The sequence below is a fragment of the Condylura cristata genome, unplaced genomic scaffold (assembly GCF_000260355.1).
Source record: "Condylura cristata isolate star-nosed mole 26May11 unplaced genomic scaffold, ConCri1.0 scaffold00024, whole genome shotgun sequence".
Lineage (NCBI taxonomy): Eukaryota > Metazoa > Chordata > Mammalia > Eulipotyphla > Talpidae > Condylura > Condylura cristata.
The window spans coordinates 5,827,789-5,850,212 of record NW_004567125.1 but is presented as its reverse complement, the minus strand read 5'-3'; the positions used below and the strand labels follow the sequence as shown (position 1 = coordinate 5,850,212).

The following is a 22,424-nucleotide window of genomic DNA, read 5'->3' as shown; positions in this document are numbered from 1 at the left end:
AGAGCATTGCTGGCTTAGTTCAGAGATGCCATTTTGCAAATGAGAAAATCCAGCTCCAGAGGGGATGGGGTGACACACGTGCTTATCACAGAGCTAGGTGGGATCCAAGGTTCACCCCCAACTTGCCGCCCAGCTCCCTCTTGGATACTTCTTGGCATTGGCTCCAAGGTGAACCCTGAGTCTGGTGATGCCAGTTGGTTGGACTTATTTTCTGTGCTTACTTGGGGGAAATGGTATTAAAAATACCAGACGAGGTGCTACTGTATTGGCTGAAGAAGTGTCATTGACAAATACACTCCAGTGTGTGGTTGCCAAGCACATGCTGAGGTCTTGCCGGAGGGGAGGCTCCACAGACAGATGAGCAACTGCTCAGTCAGAAGCAGGTGGAAAGAGGCCATGGAGCATGGGCAGGTGTGTGTGCATAGGCAGGTATATATGTGCACAGGCAGGTGTATGTGCGTGTGGACAGGTATAGGTGCATGGACACGTGTGTGTGCATGGGCAAGTATATGTGTGCATGGGCAGTTGTATGTGTGTGCAGACAGTGTGTGCATGGGCAGGTGTATGTGTGCACAGGCTGGTGTATGTGCCCGTGGACAGGTATATGTGCACAGGCAGATGTATGTGTGCATGTCAGGTATATGTGTATGGACAAGCGTGTCTGCACGGACAGGTATGTGTACATGGGCAGGTGTATGTGCACCTGAACAGGTGTATGCATGGGCAAGTATATATGTGCATGGGCAGATGTATGTGTGTGTGGACAGGTGTGTGTGCACGGGCAGGTGTGTGCATGGACAGGTGTGTGTGCATGGACAGGTATGTATGCATGGGCAGGTGTGTACATGGGCAGGTATGTATGCATGGGCAGGTGTGTGTGCTTGGGGAGATGTGTATATTTGTAGAGCTTACTCGGTAGCTCTACAAATATACCAATGGTGATCTGAGGACCGGAGCGCAGCAGAAACTAAGCTTTGCACTCGGCTTGGACACCGTCTGTCTACCCTTTCATCCACAGAGGGTGCCCAGGATGCCACCTGCACCCAAGGGGCCCAGAATTTCTTCCCAGCCTGGGAGGCAGCATGAACTCTTCCGATGGGTAGTGCCTAGGTCTATGGCCCTGCCTTTCTGATTGAAACCAGGCAGCCCACAACCCCTGGTGTTCCTGGCTGCACTGTTCCACTGTCATAGCTCTGCTCCCTCATCGAAGGGAAAGGTCTGCAGGACGAGTTTACAGCCGCCAGAGCAGGGACTGGAGCAGCAGCAGCAGCAGCAGCAGCAGCAGCAGCAGCAGCAGCAGCAGCAGCAGCAGCACTAGCAGTAGTAGGAGCAGTACCGGCACCCTCCAAATTGGGACTCTAGCCCTTTAAATCTGCTCAGTTACCAAAAAAGAAGAGGCATCAGACCCTGTTAATTAAAGCTCGCCCTGGTCCATCATTCTGAGGAGCTGCAGTGCTCCGCTCTTTCCTGATGGCTTAGAGATTCTCCTTAACTCCCAGCCATGGATCTTGGAGAATTTCCCCCGAGCTCAGCAGGAGGTATGATCCTTGTGGATGGCACTCTGGGGCTTGTGTGGCTCTAAATCAATAATATCATTGACTGCATGGATGCTGCCTGCCCCCCCTTTTCCTCTCTCCTCCTTTGCCGCCTCTCCAGTTCCCCAGCTGTGTTTAGTTGAGACAAATCAAGTTGTCATGGGGTTCAGTGGAAGGGGAGGGGTCAGGGGTCTGGAGGTAGCTCCCACTGTGTTTGCTTGGCCCTGGCTTCACCTGGCTGGGAGCATGTTTCTTGGGCTCTGTTTCTTGAGCTTGAGCTCTGACAAAACCTTTTCCTCCTGGCGGGGGCCATTCCCTCAGGTCCTAATGAAAGGGCAGAGCCCTGACTTGACTTGCTTCTTAAATCAGTGACCTGCCTCTCGGCGGGGCTGAACATGGCTGTGAGGTTTCTCCCATATGTTATTGGAAAACTCATTGCATCCAACTTTCTCTCGGTACATTGTCCCGGCAGGAACACCGAGCTGCCTCCTGCCCTCCCGCTTCCCCTCCCCTCTACTTGCTGCTGTGGATGAAAATGCCGCTGTAGGATTTCAGGAATTCACAACCCTTTCCCTGTGCCTTTTGAGGAAACTCACTTCAAGCCAGTGTGAGGTTCTGTTGCAAAGAGAGTTGTTTTTATTCAGGAATCTGCTCTAGCCTGGCAGAGAGAGGGAGGAGATTTATCTTCTTTTACATTGCATTTTGTAAATTGTACTTGGGCCCAGAGAACGTCTATCTGCAAATCCTTCATTGATTTGTTTTCGCCCCCACAGCTTCCTTCTGGGTGAAATGTTCTTCTCGAGTTATACCCGAAGGAAAGGTTTCCTTTCAATCAGCTTGACAGGACTTCACAGATGTCCCTGAAACCACAGCCCTGGCAGAGGGAGCCATTTGCATCGTCCTGACTAACAGTCTCCTAGAACCCAGAGTATGGGGTCCATGTGCTTGGAGAGGGGCTTTGGAGGGTGTCCCCCCTACCCCGGGAGTGTGGCCTGGGAGGAGAGCAGCACTTTCACTGATTCCCCCCCCCCCCCCAGGGGCTTTAGAACACTCTGGATGATTACCACCACTTCTCAAGTCTTGGGAGGGATCTGAGCCAAAACACAGCTCACAGAAGTGAGGATTTTCCCCCAAAGTGATTGCCTACAGAGCCCGACTGCTCACGTGAGCAGCGGTTATGGTGTCACAGTTCCATCCTTCCAGCCCCCAGCAAAGGATGCGAACTTTCTCTGGGTGAATGTCGCGGAAGTCTGCAGAGCTGCCTCCCAGACTTGGTGGGTGCGAGGTGCTGCCTGTTCTCAGAATAATAAAACCCTCGGCTGTGGCAGGAACACTCTGGTTAGGAGCCACTACTCAGGGACTGCAAATGGAGCGCTGGATGGAATTCCTAATCACCCTGCCCATCGGTGGTTTTGTGTAACAGTTAGAAGATTCTAAGGGAGGCACCCAGGGAGCGATGTTTCCTGCAAACACAAAGCCACTGAGGAAGCGGGACGAAGAGAGGAGGCCCATGGGAGGCGGCGAGGGTCTGGTGTACGCTTCTGGCTTTGCTGTCAGCCGGTCAGTGAATGGCTTCCTTGAGGGTCGGGCTCTCGCCTGGAGCTGAGGATGTAAGTAGGACTTGACCGTGGCTGGCAGGCAGTGTCCCTGGCTGGAAAGAGGGTCCCGCCAGGAGCTCCTCACAGCATCGGGACTTCTTCCTCTACCTCGTTGGTGTCCAGGCTGTAGGCTGTCTGCTCCCCCATGCATTAGCGCTTAAGATCAGTGCTCCTTCACAGCTTTCCAGAATCCCTCTCCGGGCAGGGAGAAGAGAGGATAGATGTTGCCCATGTCTTTAGCCTGGGCTCATTAGCAAAGAGTAAATAAGTAGATTGTTCCTTTGTGTCAATTTTTCTTTGCCACTTAATGGTGTGGGTGTATGTATGTGTGTGTTTGTATTGTGTGTGTGTGTTGTTTTTTAATTTACTGGATGGCTGCCATAAGTGGTTCCCAGAGGAACTTGCTTAGAGCCAACAAGTTTGCACAGTTTTACGTTTCCTGGGTATATTTTAATAACCTTGGTGGACGCTCATGTTTTCAGGGTGGTGGCATGGGAAGGGCGTGGCTGAAGGGCGGGCAGATTCCTTCCCTGGAATCTCAGATCCACCTTTGACCGGTGTGTGAGCTCGGTTACTTTTCTAACCTCACCGGGTCTCGGTTTCATTTGTACTATGGTCAAGTCAGGGTTAAATGGAATAAAAGTCTGTGTACACAGCAGATACAAAAGAAATCTTTCCTTCTAGGGAAGGCTACTGACTTCAATTAAGTAAGCCATTTCATATGTGAGGCTTCTCTGAGGCCAGGGACACCTCTGCCGTGCCACTACGCCTCTCCCGACGGACAGCGTGGGGTCTGGTATGGTGTGGGAACTACCGCGAAGTGGGATGAATGCATGCATGCTTGTCTGTGGACGTTTAACCTTCAACCTAGGTGAGTTTTCATGACTAAGCAAAACCATTTATTTCTCAGTTTACTTAAGAAGTGCAGCTGAACTGGACAGATCAAAGAGCTCCGTGACTGTAATAAATTTGGCCTAAAATACATCCTTTGTGGAGAAATCCAAACGGTAACAAACAATGTCTCCTGCACTACGACCTGTCCCAGGTATCTGTGGACTCCAGTGGTGTCCTTGAAGCCGCTCTGATTGCTGAGGAGTGTCCAGGCGACTTCCGCCTTCTCTCGCCACATGCTACTCCCTCTTTCTCAAGCTTGGAAGGGGAGAGGCTGTGAAAAGGGAAAGCAGCTGGAGGTGGGAAGAGGCACTTCCACAGCCACTCAGAGATGTGAACAAGTCCACCAACAGGTCACTCAAAGTCAATAAGTTGACCTGTGTGTAGACTTTTAGTACCTGCAGGGGAGAGTCATTGATTTAATAGTTGCTGACGATAGCTGTGATTACCATTCCCGCCAAAGTGTCACTGAAGGTCTCCTGGCTCAGGGGCTGGTAGCACCAGCATCCTCACCTCTGTTCTCAGGGGACAGGCGAGTAAACGGCAGGTAAACATGAGAGGCGAGAGTTCAGCCAGTCATAGAGCTGGGGTCTGCTCCAATTTGGATTCAGTGAGGTTTCTTGAGGTTTCATGACCCTCATTGCGTGACCCCTTCACAATCCCCAAAGAAGTGGCTTTGGAAGTGCATTCCGGGATGTGGATGGTACACACACAGGCCAGAGGTGGAAGAACCACTTTAGGGACTGGTGGATAGTTCCAGTAGCAGTATTATGATTGGCACGAGGAGCTTTGGGCATCTGCAAAGGAGGGGACTATATTCTGAGCAAGAGAAAGAAGCAGTAAGAAATTTTAAGAGAGACTTGCTGGGGAAAGTGGAATTTTACACATATGTACTGGGCATCAATCATATACAAGCTGTGTGCTAGGCTCGGGGATGCAGCAGTGAGCACGACGGACAGAGATTCTGCTCTTGTGGAAATTGTATTCAGCAAGGAAGTCATAAAAATAAGCAACAGGAAGGTATATTGTCAATATAAATTATAAATAGCATGTCACGGAGAGAAACAGAGTGGAGAAGGAGGATCAAGTGCAGAGTCGGCGGTTGGGTTGGCGTGTGGCATCCCAAACCGGATGGAGGCAGAGGGTGGCTTTGGAAGGAAGCTCTTGGAGGCATTGTGAGCTTTGGCTTTTACTTGAGTGAGATGGAAATTAGTGCTGGGTTCTGAGCAGAGGAGAGGCATATAAAAATGATCTTTCTGACTACTGTGTTGAGAAAAGCTTGTAGGTGGGCAGCTTGTAAGCAGGACGACCAGCAGGAGGCAAATACAAAACCCTGGTGATGTGGGAGGGTGACTGGACAAGGGGCTGATGGTGGAGGTGTGAGAAGAATGTGGATTCTGGATTTCCCCCCCTCATTTTTTTTTTTTTTTAAGCTGGAGGCAGTGAGGTTTGCTGATGGATTAGTTACTTGTGTTAGAGAAAAAGATGCGTCAAGGATGACTCAAGCTTCTTTGGCCTCTGATGGGATGACTGTGGGTGGACCAGGCTTGGGAGAAGACCAGGGGTTTGGGGTGTCATCGCCTGTTACCTCTGAGATGTCTGGGGAGCATCCCTGCCGGGAGGATGAGTAGGCCATCCTGGTTCTCAGCTGAGTTGGGGCTGGAGACAGCCTAGGGAGCCCACAGTGCAGATGGTTTTTAGTTTTTGGATGAAATCACCACGAGTTGGGTGGGTCATGGATGGAGAAAACCAAGGACTGAATTCTGAGGCATTAAAACTGTTTGTAGGTTTAAGAGAAGAGAGGAAATCAATCAAGGAGACTGAAGAAGAGGTATCTCTTCTCTTTAAGATGGTTCACCCCCTTCCTGTATTTTCTTCCTGCTCCTTTCCTGGGAGCATGAGCCACACATCACGCTCTACTTCCAGCTTGTCCTTTTCTTTCTGCTCCTTCCCATGCCCTTAGAGATCTGCCCAGGTCTCTTCTAGCTCAAAAATAAATCTCTCTTCATTTGGTTCCTAAGTCCTCCTGCCTCTTACAAGTGAACTTCTGTCTTTCAGCATTAGTTGAACAGTTACTATGTGCCAGGCATGAAGGTTATAGAGACAAAAGACAGGTTTTATACTACGTGAAAGAATAGTAATGGGTCATTACCTTGTCTACTTCCATCTCGGCTAGCATTTTGCATGTGTATCTATGGTGCAATTTTGTAAAACATACAATCAGAAACTAAGGATAAACATTTTGTACAAGGGAAAATAGAACTTAGAAAAGAAGAGCAAGAGCAGGAAAAAAAATGTAGAAACGAAGGCCAAAAAGTTATATAAGCATATGATTGAGCTACCAATCTGATTAGAATTTCCTGGTAGGAAAAAGAAAAATAGGAATTCCTTGAACATGTATTCAAGTACCATATACAAGCAAAAAGTTCTTGTGTCACATGTCTGCACACATTTGCACACATGAAGTACCCACCTCACCCCATCGAGCCAGCACCAGGCCCAACTGCGACATTCTACCAGCGCCTCTCCTCCAGTCATCTCTAGGTTGTGCCCTCTCCAGGGACTGATTTTATTGATTTGCCTGTTGCAAAATTTTAGGGACTCGCTCTGTGAGTTTTGCTGTCCCTGAGATGATATACTAGTTGCGAAAGAAAAAAAAAGTTTTCTGGCATTTTCCTAAAAGAATTATTTTCTCCTATTGTGTCTATTCCTGTAGTGTATTTTGGATAGCCTACACATGTATGTGTATATGCAATGAAATATAAAATATAAAATCATGAGCCGAGGATGCCGAAGAGTGGCAGTCACTTGGTTTCTTCTGTGACCTGATAGGGTCACTCAGGAGGTAGAGTGGGGGAGGAGAGGCGTTAAATGCCCGCAGATCCTGCTGGGGTTTGGAAAGCCGTGGTGTCGTCACAGCTGCCCTGAGCAGTGGGAGCAGACACTGGGGGGACTGCAGGGGAGGAATTGGGGCTTTTGAAGTGATGCCTTTGAGTGGAGGCTGCTGTTTCAAGAAAGGCCATTCCCGTGGGAAGGAGCGAGAAAGGGTGGCAGGCTGAGGAAATTGCAGAACCTTAGAAGGGTTATGTTTATTTCTCAATAGAATGGGAGAGACTAATCATGTTCTTGGGGCCATAGGTAGTCAAGAGATAGAGGAGAAAGATAAAGGGGAGAGAAAGGATAATTAAAGCAGCAAGGACCTGCAGAAATCCTTGTAGTGCTCTCCGTCTCATAGACTCAGTCTAACTTGGTTTCTCCTTTTCGTTAATTTTTCCTGATTATGGACTCTCTCGGCCCATTGTTCTTCCTTGTTCTCAACTGAGATGGCCCTTAGCTGCCATGGGGGGTGTGGGGTGTCTAGGATGTGATCCCCTCAGGGCTCATCCTAAAGTGGGGGGCACTGTGGTGTGCTGACTGCTCCTAACTTCAGCCTCAGTCCCAGCAGATCTGTGTGCAGCCTCGCCCTTATTTCGTAAGTGAGGTAGCTGGGGCCCAGTTTTCCTGGCAATGTAGAGACCACGGCAGGGTTATACCAAGATCTGTGGACTGTTTGACCATCACTTACTTCAAAGGCACTTCTAGAACTCTTCCTCGTAATCTCTTGAACTTGCTTTTTTCTCAAATTTCAGTGTGCATCAGAATCACCTGGAGGGTTTATTGAGACAGAGATTCTCCCTCCTGCATGAAGTTCAGGTTCTGGAAGTCTGGGGCTGGGCCAAGAATTTGCATCTCTGGCAGCTCCCAGGGTGCTGGGGAGGTGCTGTGGGTTAGGGGTGCAGGGAAGAGGGGGTGGGGAAGAGGAGGAGGGAGGCATAGAATGGGCAGCTAGAAAACTACTTTGACCCCCTAGAAGAGTTTTCTGGGGCTCTCATTTCCCTGGGATCAGACCTGAGGGTGGGGGTGGATACCTGCCAGCCCTAAGGGAGGGCCGTCCACTCTCAGGATACTGGCGATCCCCGGAATGCAGTGGGGCAGGCTGAACTGAACTGAGTGAGGAGGGTCAGGCTGTCCTCAGAGTTAAACACAGCACAGTCTGGGCTGTCACATCCCTCTTGCCTTCTGTGAGGGAAAGATCCCGGGGAGACTCCCCCTGCTGGGGCCCCTGCTGGGAAACCTTTCACAGATCATCTCCTCTTTCAGTGGCTCTGAGAACTGCCTCCCCACCCTGACCCCTCCAGGGAAGGGGGGGCATAAAGCTGGGTGTGACCCAAGGTTTCCCTCAATATATTCCATTATCTCGGCACTAACAGCATATGTCAAGTGAATTCTGTCTCTGGCAGGTTATTACGCACTGAATTAGTGTGGTGAAATAAAAACTATAATAAAGCTGTACCAGACTCTTAAATTGTTAAAATTTATTATAAAATGTGCATAGTTATTAACTGATTTTCGCCTGTGTGCATTTGCCTGAGCCTGAAGTCAGAGAAGATGAGAAGCAGCTCTGTCAGAGGGAGGCTGAGACTTGGCTCCTGGAATTCTCCAGAGAGTCCCAGCGGGGCAGCAAATTCACAAATTCACAGAGAGCAGAACTGGCCTCTCACTGACGGATGCTGCTGGGGCTCTCTGGGGCTGCAAGTCACCGTCAGAGGGGAGGAAGGCCAGCTGTCCACTTGAAGGAGGTCCCCCTAAGCCAAGGGGCATGGGGAAATGGGGCTTTGCATTTCACCAGAGTCAGTCCAGCAGATTGCTGGCTCTAAGCCCCTAAAATGTGCTTTCTGGCTGGAACCATCCTCAATGGTTTATTAACCCCAAGTCCTGATTGCCACCCTGAGACCAGCTAGATTGTGAAGTCACTGGAGACTGCTGCCTGGAAAGGAGGGCAAAGGAGGCCCTCATGGAGACTGCTCATCTTTGCCTCTATGCCCTGCGGTGGCTTCCTTGACCCACTGACGTGCTTTGGAGGTCCCCCTCCATGAGTCTCAGGGACCACAGGTGCTGTGCAGGGCACCGGGGTGGTGGAACCTCAATCCTGGGGGCTCTGGTGTCGCCACCATCTGTGTGGTACATGGTGAGCTGAGGAGCCTGGGTCCACCGAAGGGGAAGGTCTCATGACAGTTCTGCTGGGAGAGGCTTCTGTGTCGTCCCAGTGTAGACAGCAGAGCTAAGGTGTGCGCTCACAGCTCACCATCACAGCCATTTCTGGGAGAGGCTTTGGCTTCATTCTCATGGTGGACATGCTGCTCTTGTTGGGACAAGCACATCTATTTTTCTGGCCGAGGGACACGAAGGCTGTCGCTTGGGTGGCAAGTTGCAGGTGGGTATCCTATGTTAAAAGAGGACTGGGGGAACTGATGGCTTTCTCTCTTCTAGTCATGGGTTATAGGTCATGAAATTTACCAGTAGAAATTTAGACATTTAAGCTCCAAACTCCTTTTTCTTTCCCCTGCTCCATCAAAGGCTAAGGATATTTCATAGGGACTAGGATATTCGGAGAGTGATACATGTTTGGATTCAAACAGAGTGATGGGGTTATTCCTTCTTTCCCACATCCTCCTCAGCCTTGTTGTGCCATGTACCCAGGAGATAAGAATATTATATGACTGTGTAGAAAACGGAAATCTAGCTGGTTCATTGTCTTCTTTTGGACCAAAGTGCTTTCCTAGTTTTAAAGACAGTGACATTGCCCATGTGACAGCTTGTACCAGCTGAAGTAGTTCATAAAGTGACCAATTTAAGAGAGCCAATGACATGCTGTGGAAACCCTACATTTAGAATCCACTTCTATATTCTCTACCTCGTTCCAGAAAGGATGCAAGGCAGTTTGCAAAAATGCATATCCAATTGCAAGACATAATTAGATGAAAAATAAAGGGACAAAGAAAAGAAGGGGAAATGAAACAAGGGTGGAGCCAGGAGTGAGGTTAGGACAGGAAATTCAGGGCACCAGACCCCTCTGCATTTGCTAAAGGTAGATCTTGGGGTGGCCCAGAGCTTCCCCAGCCAGCACAGAGAGTGAAACAGTCCCTGACTGCAGACTCAGTGTCCCTACGATGACAGCGAACCAGCTCCGGAAGGCACGGCTGTTCCTGTTACTGGAGACAGAAAAATTCCCTACGGGTCCTCAGAAAGGACATAGTATACGGCACCAAGCAGTGCCCTGGGTGGACTCTTAGTCTGTGTGGCAGGAGGCTTGATAGGGCTGCCTCTTGTAATGTCCTCAAGGCAGGGGAGATGGTTAGGGAGATAGAGATGCCCCACAACACTCTCTGAAAGTCAGACTCAATCTCAGTGACAGTTTAGCTCTGTGATCGGCAGTCTTTCCTTCACACCATTCTCCAGGAAGAGTGATTCCATGGTGTGGTGTGAGAGGCTGCTGCAGTGTGTAAGGTGGGTGTCTTGGGGGAGGGGAGGGAGAGGCACTGTGTAGGGGAATGTTTAGGGGTTGTATACCCCATCTCCTCAGCTCTGTTCCTGTCATTTTTCATATTGGGGTTCCTCAGATTTACTTGAAGAAATGAGACCCCTATCACTAATAATAACTTTAAAATCATAGTTTAGAAAAATGCATGTGCTTAACCCCATGGGTGGATGGTTGTTCTCCTAACAGGGTGAGCGTGGGACAGTACATTTTGACATAATTTTCCTTGACAAGTGCTGGGAGCAACCCATTGCCCTGGGCTGCTGGTTGGGTACAACCCATATGCTTTAACAGTTGGTGGAACTGGAGGTGGCATTGAAATCCTGTCGTGAAGACCAAAAAGGTGACCAGCCTGCCTTCCTGAACAGAATGCTACTTAGGCTGTAGCCACCGCCAGATTTACTGCACAGCCAGGCCCCTGGAGCTGGCTTCTCTTCTGATTGGCTGGTGTTTGACCAGCGTCCACTGTGATTGGTCAGTGCCTGTGCCCTACAGAACAAAACACCATGAGTATCCACCTGCCTATGAGCAGCACAGAGAATCTCCCTAAGGAGAAAAAAGGGTTATGTAGAGCCTAGACCAAGGGCTTAGCTAATTCCCCAAACCCTAACCATGGCAGTAAAACTTAATTCAGAAGAAATCTAACGTCTCTCTCATTGATTAACTACCCATAAAACCCCATTGTTTGACTTCAGACATCATGATTTTCTCTGTTATAAATGGCCACCAATTAAACATCTAGGTTCTAGAATGAGCTTAATTTATGTACACACACACACACACACACACACACACACACACACACACACACACACACACATATATATATATTTACTCCTAAGACTGTTAAACAATAATTTTTCTGAAAACACGATGACATTGGGATTCAGAATAGTTGATCTACATGCTTTCTTTCTGGCAGTAATTGGAGATCAAAGCTCTTGTCTATAACAGGCATGACTAATACACGACCATAACACTGTGCTCTCTGTTCAAAAGAGAATCATGATCACCCTTTGTCAGTGTTCAGTTCATCTAGGAGGGGCCCTGAGTTTTAAAGATAGAAAATAAGGAGGAAGAAGTCCTGATAATGTTTATATTTGGGACTACTTACTATGCATCATTTACTATTATAGGTGCTAAGACTTTTCCTTCTCCAGGGCTTACAGGCTAATGGTGATAGAAAATGAAAATTTAGTAAATATTCTCTTTTGTGACTTTCAGCTAATGCCCGTATTGGAATCCACTTAAGATTGATGTCCATCAATTACCCTTTCTTTCTTTATTTTTTTTTCACTTAAAGACACTTCTTTGTGTGTGTTTGCTGATGTTATTGTGGTTATTACTTCACCATACATAAGTCCAGTGAGCACACTGCATGCCTTAAAATATAAACTTTCATAATTAAAATCATTGTCTTTTCTCATGAGTATGGATCACATTTCCTGTTTGTTTGTGCATCTAGTAATTTTTAACTGTGCCCTAAACCTGATGAATATGATACGGCAGAGACTCTGGGTTCTGTGATGTTCATCTGAAGAGTATTGATTTGTTTGTCAATTTGTGTCAGCAGGAAGTTAACTTAGCTGGACAGCAGCTGATGGTCTCTAAAGTTTAACTGGGCTGCTTGAATCTGCCATGTAGTGGGTCCAGTTTGGGGGTTGACCAGAGGTTTGGCAAAGTTATAGTATTTGGGTCTCCCCCTCCATGAGGCTCTCCTTTCTGCCTCATACTTTCTAAGGGCTGGAGTTGCCCAGAACTCTGTCTTCTGATCCCTCAAGTGTAAGACTTCAGTTTCAAGTCTCAAAGGGCACTGCTGACCATGGGGGCAGGAACTGCTCAGGTGAACCAGGTGCTTTTCCCTCCTCCAAATATCAACTCCTCAGCAGTTCCTTCTGCCTTTGCTCACCCTCCAGTGCCTTTTTAGCATTACCTTTTATACACCAGAATTGATGATTCCTACTTGTCAGAAAGGGAATGTTGGTTTCATGTGAGCGCCTCTGTGATTATTAGAAGTAGAACTCCCAAACTTAGCAGACAAATAGAGAAGATTACTTCAAATAATGATAACTGTTATCATGGAAAAAAATAGAACCCAGAGTATCTGAAGTGTATGTGGAGGGTGCACTTCACCCGAGTGATTTGAGAGACACTTTTTTAGAAGGTGACATTGAACCAAGACCAGAATGATGAGGCGAAGCCAGAGGTTCCTAGATCTGGGTAAGAGCACTCTGGAGGGGGCATCAGGTCTACAAATTCCAAGACAACCATGAGCTTGGTGTTTTGGAGGGGGCAGAGACTGAGCAGGCAGCGAGTCTCTCGGGGTCCCACGGACCATGGCACGCCATTGGCACTTTGCTGGGCAAGTGATGAGAATCCATGGGAGGACTTGAAGCTAGCTGTGATGTGCTCTGGCTTATGCTTTTCAAGGAGGTTGTGGCTTTGCTGAGAGTAGGCAGGAGAAGAAGCAGGCTGCTGTGGTGATCTAGGGGAGCAAGTGGAGCTTGGCAGAAGAGGCAGTGGTTCCCCTCAGGGCCTGTGATGGGCCATTGCCTGGCCTGGTGAGCAGCAGACCCTGGGAGCAGTGCTCATCATAGCTGTAGAGCCAAGACCTGGCTGAGGGTGTCATAGTGGCTCCTCCGAGATACTGCAAGGGTGGCAGGTGCAGCCCGGCACCTCGCCCTGTCGGTCTCTGCTGCCTGGCCTGAGCTGTCAGGCTTATTAGGCAGGGAACTAGCAGCATTAGATGGGCTGACAGCCTCATCAGGCGGGCCGGGGACCAGCCCTTCTGGCCCGAGTCAGGTGCGGTTCTTCCATGCAGCCCAAGCTTAGAGAACTTCACTCTGGATCACGTAGCTTATTGTGGAGCCTTCACTTCTGGGAGACAATGGCAGAAAATCCCTCCTGATTTATCTGCCTAAACTTGGTGGTGAGCATCAGTGCCCAACAGTGCCCAACAGTTGGGGACTGCAACTCACCTTCGGCTTGAGGCATTTTGCTTTCTTTCAGCTGGGGCTCTTGACAGAGGGCACCCTGGTGGGAGGAGGAGGGCCACTGATACTAGTGGAACCTCTTCCTAAAGCCAGCAATGGCTGCTGTCTGCCTGGGGCTGAGAGCGGTAGTAGGCAACTCAGGCTTTGAACTCCATGTCAGGCCTGGATTGAAACCTGTGGCTCTGTGATTTTCTGGGCATCCGTTGTCAGCCCCGTTTGGCAACCTTTATGATCCCTGTCTCCTCATCGGTCAGCATGTGTAGGCTCCCCTCCTGCTGCTTGGCGTGGTGGTGAGGATGGGGTGAGCCTAAACACAATCACGGCCTACAAAGCGCAGGGCAGGACTTGGCAAAAGAAGCGCACATTCAAGGTGGGTGGCCATAGTAACAACAATACATATAAATTTTCATAATTAAGGATGGCCGCCCCCCAGCACAAGAATGTTATGCAGGCCAGAGGTGCCTGGCACTGTGCTGGAGCCCAGGCCCACTCAGGTGGGTGTGGGGGCACAGCGGAGGGGTCACGGTCCTGGGGAGAATCTGAATAGGACAAGCAGGTGTGACACATGACAGTGGGTGCCCTCTTGGGGTGCTGCCACCATGTAGATGCTGATGGAGGTACCATTCCAGTGAGCTCTGAGGGTCGGTTAACTCATTGTGCAGTAGCCTTAACCCTGGAGAGACTCCTCAGGGCTGCCTGAATCCTGAGAACTTTGCAGTTCATCTAGGAGTGGTCACTCATTATAAAAGAAAATAAGGCTGGAATAAAACTGCTCCATTCCTAGCATACTCATAATTTCTTGCAGGGTCTGTGGTTTGGAGGTGAGCTGGTTCTACAATGCTCTAATGTTCCTCTTGTCCAAAATACATCTTCACAACTTAAGTATCATCACATTAGGGCATGGATTAGGACATGGATTTAGCCCTAGCTCTAGATACTTTAAACTACTTTAAATATGTAAAAGCCCCAGACTTTTCCTCCACGTGTGGTCTGGGACCCACTGGCGCTAAGAGCAGGCTGTGATGCGCTTGCCCGGGGAAGACAGGAAGCTGGGAGGAGCTGTCCAGCAGGAGTGTCTTCTTAAAATCTCACGAAACCAGGACTCTCAATCTGGAATTTGACACATGACAAAGGCCAGTACGGATCTCTCTTTGCTTGGTTTCCTGGCAAGTGGGGAGTCCTTGCTCAGGGGCAAGAGGCTGGGCCTCTCCTTCCAGCTGGTGAAGAGCGCAGATATGGATGCAGGGATTGTCTAGAGGAGCTGGATGCCACCTGGGGGGCTGGGTAGGATGCAGAGCCTGAGTCTGCCCGGTAGGGAGGCAGTGGCTGTTCCTTGCCCCAAAGCAGTGTCTCAGGGGGCTTTTAGGGGGAAGAGGCGGATGACACCCGCCCTGGTAGGACTGGAGTGAAGTAGATGCCCCCACCTCACCTGGGTGCTGCCTGGCACTCTCTGCTCTGGGGCTAGGCATTCTGCTGGGACCTCAGAAAAGTGAAAGGGAAACGAGCAGTGAAAGGAAACAAAAGGGGTACAATAACCTAATGGGAGAAAGTGGGAAAACCGAAACTCCACTTTGAAAGAAGTATAAGAAGGAATAAAGAGAATGGGGCATAGAAAAAAAGTTACAATGTATGTGGAAGCATAAAAGACCCTCCAAAGCTAATGCAATAGAGAAAAAAGAAGAAAAGGGAGAAAGAAGGAGAAAAATAGAGACATCATGTTATCTGATACTAAACTGAACTCTAAAGCAACAGTAACTTGAAAAAAACATGGCATTGGGATAAAAATGAGACACATGTATCAATGGGTCTTAATGGAAATCCCAGAATGAAAATTCTGCCTTTAGAAATGCAAATTCTGAATAATGAAGGACTCAGTAAAAATAAAGTTAGAAATAAGATAAAATAGGTAAAATTGGTGCCAAAGATGAAGCCAACAAGATCAGAAGATAACAGAAAGGTTAAAAAAGAGAAGTCAGATGAAAAGGTGGCAATTACATGAAGGAGTAAGAATAAGAATTAAGAATGTGGATGATAAGTGCACATTTAAAACCAACCTCACCCGGAGGGAATATTTTCAGATGTCAGGTGAAAGCACAAAGCTGGGGATTTGGTGCCAGAAGCAAGAGGCTCTGGGCTGAAGGTCCCCTGAAGGGAGGGAATCGGTGGGAGGCAAAGTCTGAGTCAGAGTCAGAGTCGGGGTTAGCGCTGGCTGCGGCCCAAAGCCCCAGGGTCCTTCTGAGGGTGACCTTCTTGGGGATCCTGGGCCCTTGTGGCTTCTCAGTTGTCCCGTGATGACCGGGATGGGGACAGGGAGTCTCTTTATTCAAAGCAACAGTCAGTGGTTGCAGGTATGGTTTCTGCTAAGTCGGGCTCAGGGCAGCTCCCAGGCTGGCATCTGCTCCCTGGGGGTCTCCATGCCCTGATGGGGAACGGACCTGTCCTCTCCTGATGGAGCATTGTTGCTCTGCTGGGCATTGTCTTGGAGGTGAGCCCCTTATCCCAGGGTCAGGCACTCAAGTGAGTGTTGGCTTCTCCCCTCTGTACCCTATGGATCTGAGGGTACAGAAACCCTAAAATTCAGGTTTCCATTTACAGTGGGTAAAACCTCCCCGGCAGCACCAACCTACTGAAAGCATACCTGTTGGTGTTACAGGTGTTGCCGATGGCATGGGTCAAGAGCAGGTAGTGATTTTCTCCTGCACAGCAGCAAAGGTTGTGTCTGAGTTGCACCTGGAGACAGGTTGTCTTCTTCCAGGTGGCTTACTGGGCCTGTCTTTATATAACCGTAATGTCCAGGTTAGGCTTAGGGTTACAGTGAGCCCCTATCTGCATTCCCACCAAGGAAATGCTGGGAAAATAGAACAGGTCCTTGAGGTAACACCAGGGCCAGCCAGAAGGGCAGCATTTCTGCAGTCAAGACTAAGAGGCGGCTGGCATTGCCCACACACAACCATGAACCTGGAGATAAGATGGCCAGGTTCCCCCTGGGTACTGCCCAGAGGTCCCACTGGGCTCTCCTGAAGGAAACCAAGCATTCCCAAGCATCTTCTCTCTTCCAGGCTTCTCAGTGGGGGGGATCTGCCTCAAAGAGGCAGTTAGCATTTGAATGTAAATTGCTGCAACCCTGGAGGTTTCTGAGAAGGTTGACCCACGAAGTTGTATTCTCTGTGGAAGGCTCAGCGGCTGCCCTAGGGGAGCAGAGAGAGGCTAGGGGGAGCCATTCCAGATGGCTTAGTGGTGCATCCACGGCCACTGTGGGCCGAGGAGGGCGCTCCTGGTGGGACCTGGAGCCTGTGGCCCCTGGGTGGGGCTCAGAGAGCAAGGTCACTGTGGTGGGGCCTGAGGTTCACGAGCCCAGGGCAGCCAGGATCACACCCAGGCCCACTGAGGAGCCCCACAAGCCTGACTAATAACCGTGAAGAGCTGATGGCCTCCTCTCCATTTTCAAAGGTTCCGCCAATACCACCACCAAGAATAATAAGCATTTCGAAGCTAATTATACATCTGGACAAATCTGTTTCAGTCTACTAGATTGGACATAATCATATTAAAATATAATGAATACATTCAAACGCACAATGCCTGATGGAATAGTCACTTAGAAGCCGGTGCTGGCAGAGGACGCTGGCGGCCAGCGGAGTAGGAAGCAGGAGGGCCGAGCGGCCATGTGGCCACAGCGAAGGCCCCGCAGGCCTCTACGTGATGTCCCTCCCTGTCCCTTTTGGCTTCTGTCCTCCTCTGCTGCCCCCGCCTGACCTGCCTGGTCCACACACGAGCGCGGCCCCAAACCCTGGCTGTGTTGTCCGGTACCTCCCTTGGGCTGGGGAGGTGAAGGGCTTGCAGGATGTTGGGCCCCTGCCGTGTCTACAACCCTCAGGCTCTGGGCAGACTGACCAGGCTTGGAGTCCGCTCACGCCCCAGGGGAGGCCTTGTCGCTCTCTCTGTCCTCCATAGGCAGAGGTGAGGGGAGCACAGACATTGGGGCTTCCCACACTCTGGACATGGCTGGTCCCAGCCTGGGCTTTCCTCACAGTACTCATTGAACGGTCCTCTGGGCTCACACTGGGCCATGATTTGGACCTCCGCCTGGAGCCCCTGAGAAGCTGAGCATCCTCTGCAGCCGCCTTGGGCCTGAAGCATGTCGTGGCTAAGCAGGCTGCAGACCACGGCCTCAACCTCTACCCCCTGTGCTGTGTTCTGCAGCCCTGCCTGGTGTGCCGCTGTGCCCACAGCACAGTCCTCAGGCAGGTGCAACACCCCAGGAGGGAAGGGTGCCCTGCAGGCCTGGGAGACAACCTGAGAGAGTGGCAGGACAGTGGGACCATAACCTAGGCTGGGCCATGCATGTCTGTTTTGTGGTTGCCTCAGATGGGGTTGGTCTCTTGATTTCAGCACATCATTTTAAGCCCTGGTTAAGGACCCAGCCCTGTCACAGGCACTCAGAGAGAAAGAACACATCCCAGCCCCACTGTGGGCACCCAGGCCTCCTGCTAACCCCCCTGGTTCTGGATCCTCCACATGACGCCAGTTTGTGAATCAGCCTCCTACCCACTGCTCCCACCTGGCAAGGGCAGTGGAAAGATGTGGTATTAGCTGCTAATTAAGTTATTAGCCACCAAAGCTTAATTGCTCTCAGGAGTATTTTAATTTAATAGGGTCCCCCTGGGAAACAGCAGGGACAGCATGGAAGCAGAAGGCGGGGGAGTGTGTGTGTGTGTGCACACATGTGTGGGTGTGCATGGATGTGGTGTGTGTCACAAAACCTGCCTCGACAACCTTCCAGGATGCTCCAAGGTGAAAAAGCAGCCATTAATATTTGCCCAAACCTGAAGGTGGGACTGGTCCGCTCCAGGTGGGCTCTGGTGCCAGTCAGGGAACATTCTTAGGTTGCAGCAGCAACGGGCCCAGCTGTGGTCAGGAAGTGGATGGGTGAATTCTGTCCAACAGTCCTGGGGCTTTGGTTTCCATGATGGGGAGCTACTTTTTGGGGGAGGAGGGAGTGGGATTCTCCAGGGAGACCTGGGGGTACCGGGGAGTCTGCATATGGTTGACTGGTTCTGGAAAGGTTTCCTGGGGTACAGGCCTGGGAGTTGGCTTGGAAGATGGGGTATTTTTGATGTTCTACTTTGGTTTTCCAAAGTAGGTCCTGTGGGGCGGGGTGGGGGGTGGGGCTGCCAGTCCACTGGTCCAGCCATTGGCCCTGGGTGTGCACAGAAGCCCCAGTGTGGCTGCCCAGCTAGGCTGCAGACCAGCTGGGGGCAAGGGAGTGGGTCAGGAGGCTGTCAGCACTCTGAGCCATGTTGGGCGCTCTCTGCTCACCTCTCGTGATCTAGACAAGAGCGATTCCAGCGGGAGACGGTGACCCAGGAGCAGTGCTTGCCCTGGTGAGAGGATGTGTGGGGGAGTTGGGGCACTAGGGCCCACATCCATGCTCATGTAGAATACTGGGTGGCCCAAACGCAGACGTGGTGCTTCTGGGCCCCCACATTCCTGACACACCTGAGAGGTGGTAGTATGCTGAACTTGGCAAGGTGGCCTGTGTCCTTTCCTTTCTTGTTCCTCTACCCAAGACTGGCTGTGTTGCTATCCTTGTACTAATGCGATGCTTCTCCTAAATGTGTTTGCTGTTACTGGAATGACTTACTGCCATGTTCTGTACAACCTGTGATAACGTACTACTACTTAGAGCCAGTTGATATAACAGTGCCATGGACCAAAGAGGTATCTGTAAGTGTGGACATTCTACCCATGATGATAGGCTTCTGCAAGAGGGATGGTTTTGAGCGTGGGAAGATGGCTTGGAATGCCTCCCACCCATCCAGTAGGCAGCTGACTTGAAAACATCTGCTTTTCACTCAAGCATTGACCAGGTGTCTAAGGCTTTGAGCATATTTGTAGGGACAGGCTTAGCTAAGCTATCATGTTAATTAATGGTCACAGCCAGGGTGGCAGCGACCTTTGTCCTGCCATCTTACTTGGCCCAGGTAAACTGAGGAAGAAACATGTCTTGTACTCCACAGTCTAGCCTGGTTTCCCCATCTCCATAGTGGGTCATCTTGGCACACATTCCTTGAGTGCCAGCCCCACTTGAATATAAAGCAGGCCCCCTGCATTCAGAGTGTAGCTCCTGTCTCTTTCACATCAGATCTAGGCACATCAAGTCCTATTTCCAACCCTCAAAAAAACTTATTATGGCAAATTTCAAATATTAACCATGAGAGAAAGACTAGTATAATGAAACTGGTATAATGATGTATTCAAATCCAATCTTCAGTAATTATTGACCATCTTCTAGTCTTGACTTATTTCCCCTCATGTAACATATCATTTCATATGTAACAACGTCCTTATGTGTCCCTGACAAATAAAGATGTTTTTTATTTAATTCGACTACAATTCTATTATTCCCAACAGAATAAAAATTCCTCATTATCATCCTTACATGTCCCTGTTGTCTCAAGTATGTAGCTTAGTCAAAGCATGATTCTGATCAGGATGCAAATCAGGATCCAAGTCACAACTGGTTGATGGTACTTTAAGTATCTTTAAATCCACGACTTTTGTCTCTGTTGTCGTCCATGCCATTTATTTGTTATAGAAACAGTATCATTCTTCCTGCAGCATCTCCCACATTCTGGTGTTGCCTTATTCTGTTCTCCAGTGCAGTTAACATATTTCTCTGTGCTCTTGTGACCTCTTATATTTATATCTGAGGACTTGATTAGATTTGTATTCTTTAGATGAAGAACACATTTAGGGCACGCTGTGGACTTCCTGTTGCTTGCATCTGAAGGCACTTAATATCTGGTTGGCCCACTTCATTGAAGAGAAGGCTGAGGCTCTGTCAGCTGGAATCATCCATGATCAAGTTCACTATCAGGCTTACCCCTAAAGACTTCAGTAGCCATTGACGATCTTTACTTAGATCAAGTATTTTAATAAAGGTGACTAAATGGTCATATTCTGATTTTATTATTCCTTCTTAATTTGTTAGTTAATGAATCCTCTCTGAAGAACTTTGTCATATCAACTATTTGATTATCCAGCAACACAGGTTATAGAGAAAAGTTAGGGTAACTGCTTGATTCTTTCCATTTATTTATGATGAAAATACAATAATTAGTTGGTCCCTTGGCACTTACATTCATATCAATTTTCAGAATAATAGTTGTCCCATCTCTGGTGATTGAACATATCTTCAAGTTAGTTCCTATGTCATTTGACATCATTGAGAGCTTATCTGCATTCAGGCTTGACAAGATCCAGGCTGACTTTTATATTTCCTCTCCTAGAGCTGACTACCTCCAGCTGGAAATGGCATTTAGAGACTACGGTTTGAATGCCAGTGGTGTTCATAGCTACTGAGTTTTATTACTTTGAAACCTTTTCACTGACAGAACTAGAACATCCATATTTTCAAAAGAAAAAGATTAACCCTGAATCCATACTAATCTTATTCAACTTAAATTTCAGTATTTTTATTTTGCTTAGAAATTTTATAATATTCTCTTTTCTCAAACATAGAAAATCTTGGTTCCTAATGACATTAACTTATTTATAATTTCTCCATGATCTTTTTGTCCAGAGGATCTCTCTCATTTGGAATGTACAGTGAAAATATTTTGTCTAAAGTAATTGGAGAAAAAAATCTCTCTTCATAGTTAAGACATAGACCTGGAATGCAGTTCTATTTTAGTTTATTAATAATTTTAAGAATTGCTTTACTTTTTGACATTTTGAAATATGAAAAATTCCAATTTATTTTTACTATTGTAAGTGGGTTTTGCTTATACTTGATTTCTTCTCAGCATTCTTCTATATATAAAGTTTAATAAATTCTATGTTTATTCTATGTCTTACAAGTTACTAAATTCTTATTTGAAATAGGTTTTTCACAAATTTCTTTAGGTTTTCTGGATTTGTAACTATATCATCCTCAAGGGGAGATAGTTTTATTTTGATTCTTCCTTTCTACTCTGAAGGCTCTGATTATCTATCTACTCATGTTGGTGAACACAGTGTTAACAGTAGCAGAAACAGTGGATGTCCTTGTCTTTTTCCTGATTGTAGCAATAAAGGCTCTCGTGTTTCCTTAAAAGTCAGAGGCTGGATGCTGCTGGCTTTTGAGGTGATCTGGATGTGTGTGTATTTATATTAAGGAAATACCCATCATTTCCTATTTTATTGTGGTTTTCAATTTTAATTTAATTGCTCAGAGCCATTTATAGTTCTTGGTGTTCATTTTATGGAAGCAGAATTTGGGATATTTTGCTTGTGTGAACCTGAGCCAGGACATGAAGGCATATTTGGGCTCCCAAAAAGAAGCACTTGCACAAGAAATGGGAGTGCAGGTGCTTTTGAGGAACTCGTTCCAGTTTGCTGACCTGGGCTTAGAGTCTTGGCTTTGTCTAGGTAGACATTTTGTCTTTGTGGTATCAAACTTGTTTTGGACAGAAATAGTAAGAAAATGAATCTTCATTTTTATGTCACATTTCAGGAAGCATTTTGCCTTTTCAGGAGCTCAAGAAACAGTGCTAGACCCACAGTTTATTTTTTTTATCTTTTATGTGTGCTTTTAAATACCCCTTAGAATTAAGTTATTTAAAATAACACCGAACAATCAGCTCTGCAGGAGCTGGTGTCTTGGAGTCAGTAACCACAGCCTGTGGTCAGACTGCTGGTGGCGGCCAGTGCCTCTCCTCCTGTGCCCACCTCTTTCCTACCCTTGGCAGTCCCAGTGTTCCGCGTTCCAGTAAATGCAGGATTCTGCTTTGGCACTGGCTGGACCTCACACCATGCTTCTTACTTCTTGCTCCCAGCAAGTTGTGCCCCACAAAACACTGCCGGGTGTGACTCACTCTACACAACATTTTGTCCACAAGGTAACTTCCAAGCAGGATTACAGTTTATATATATCATTGTCTATGTGTATAGATACATATGAATGTAGACACCCACTATATACCACATTACATCTGTGTCAAAGTTCTAGTACCTTCCCTACTATCAAATTGACGCCCTTCATCTATTTTTCCCACTCCACCTCCCC

At 48.3% G+C, this 22,424-nt stretch overlaps 1 protein-coding gene across 6 annotated transcripts in view; it reads left to right on the top strand.

The window, feature by feature from the left end:
* Positions 1-1,423: 1,423 nt before the first annotated feature.
* CALN1 (calneuron 1) overlaps positions 1,424-22,424 on the top strand; it is a 376,527-nt gene continuing 355,526 nt past the window's right edge. Inside the window, exon 1 of one of the 6 annotated variants that reach the window (XM_012729086.1) lies at positions 1,424-1,538. Coding sequence is in view for 2 of the 6 variants with exons in the window: in XM_012729089.1 (XP_012584543.1) it covers positions 3,967-4,004 (38 nt within the window). In the remaining 4 variants the exon portion in view is untranslated. Of the gene's footprint in view, positions 1,539-2,981; positions 3,146-3,825; positions 4,005-22,424 lie in introns of those variants that run through there. The other 5 variants (XM_004688317.2, XM_012729087.1, XM_012729090.1 and 2 more) reach the window with 5 other exon arrangements.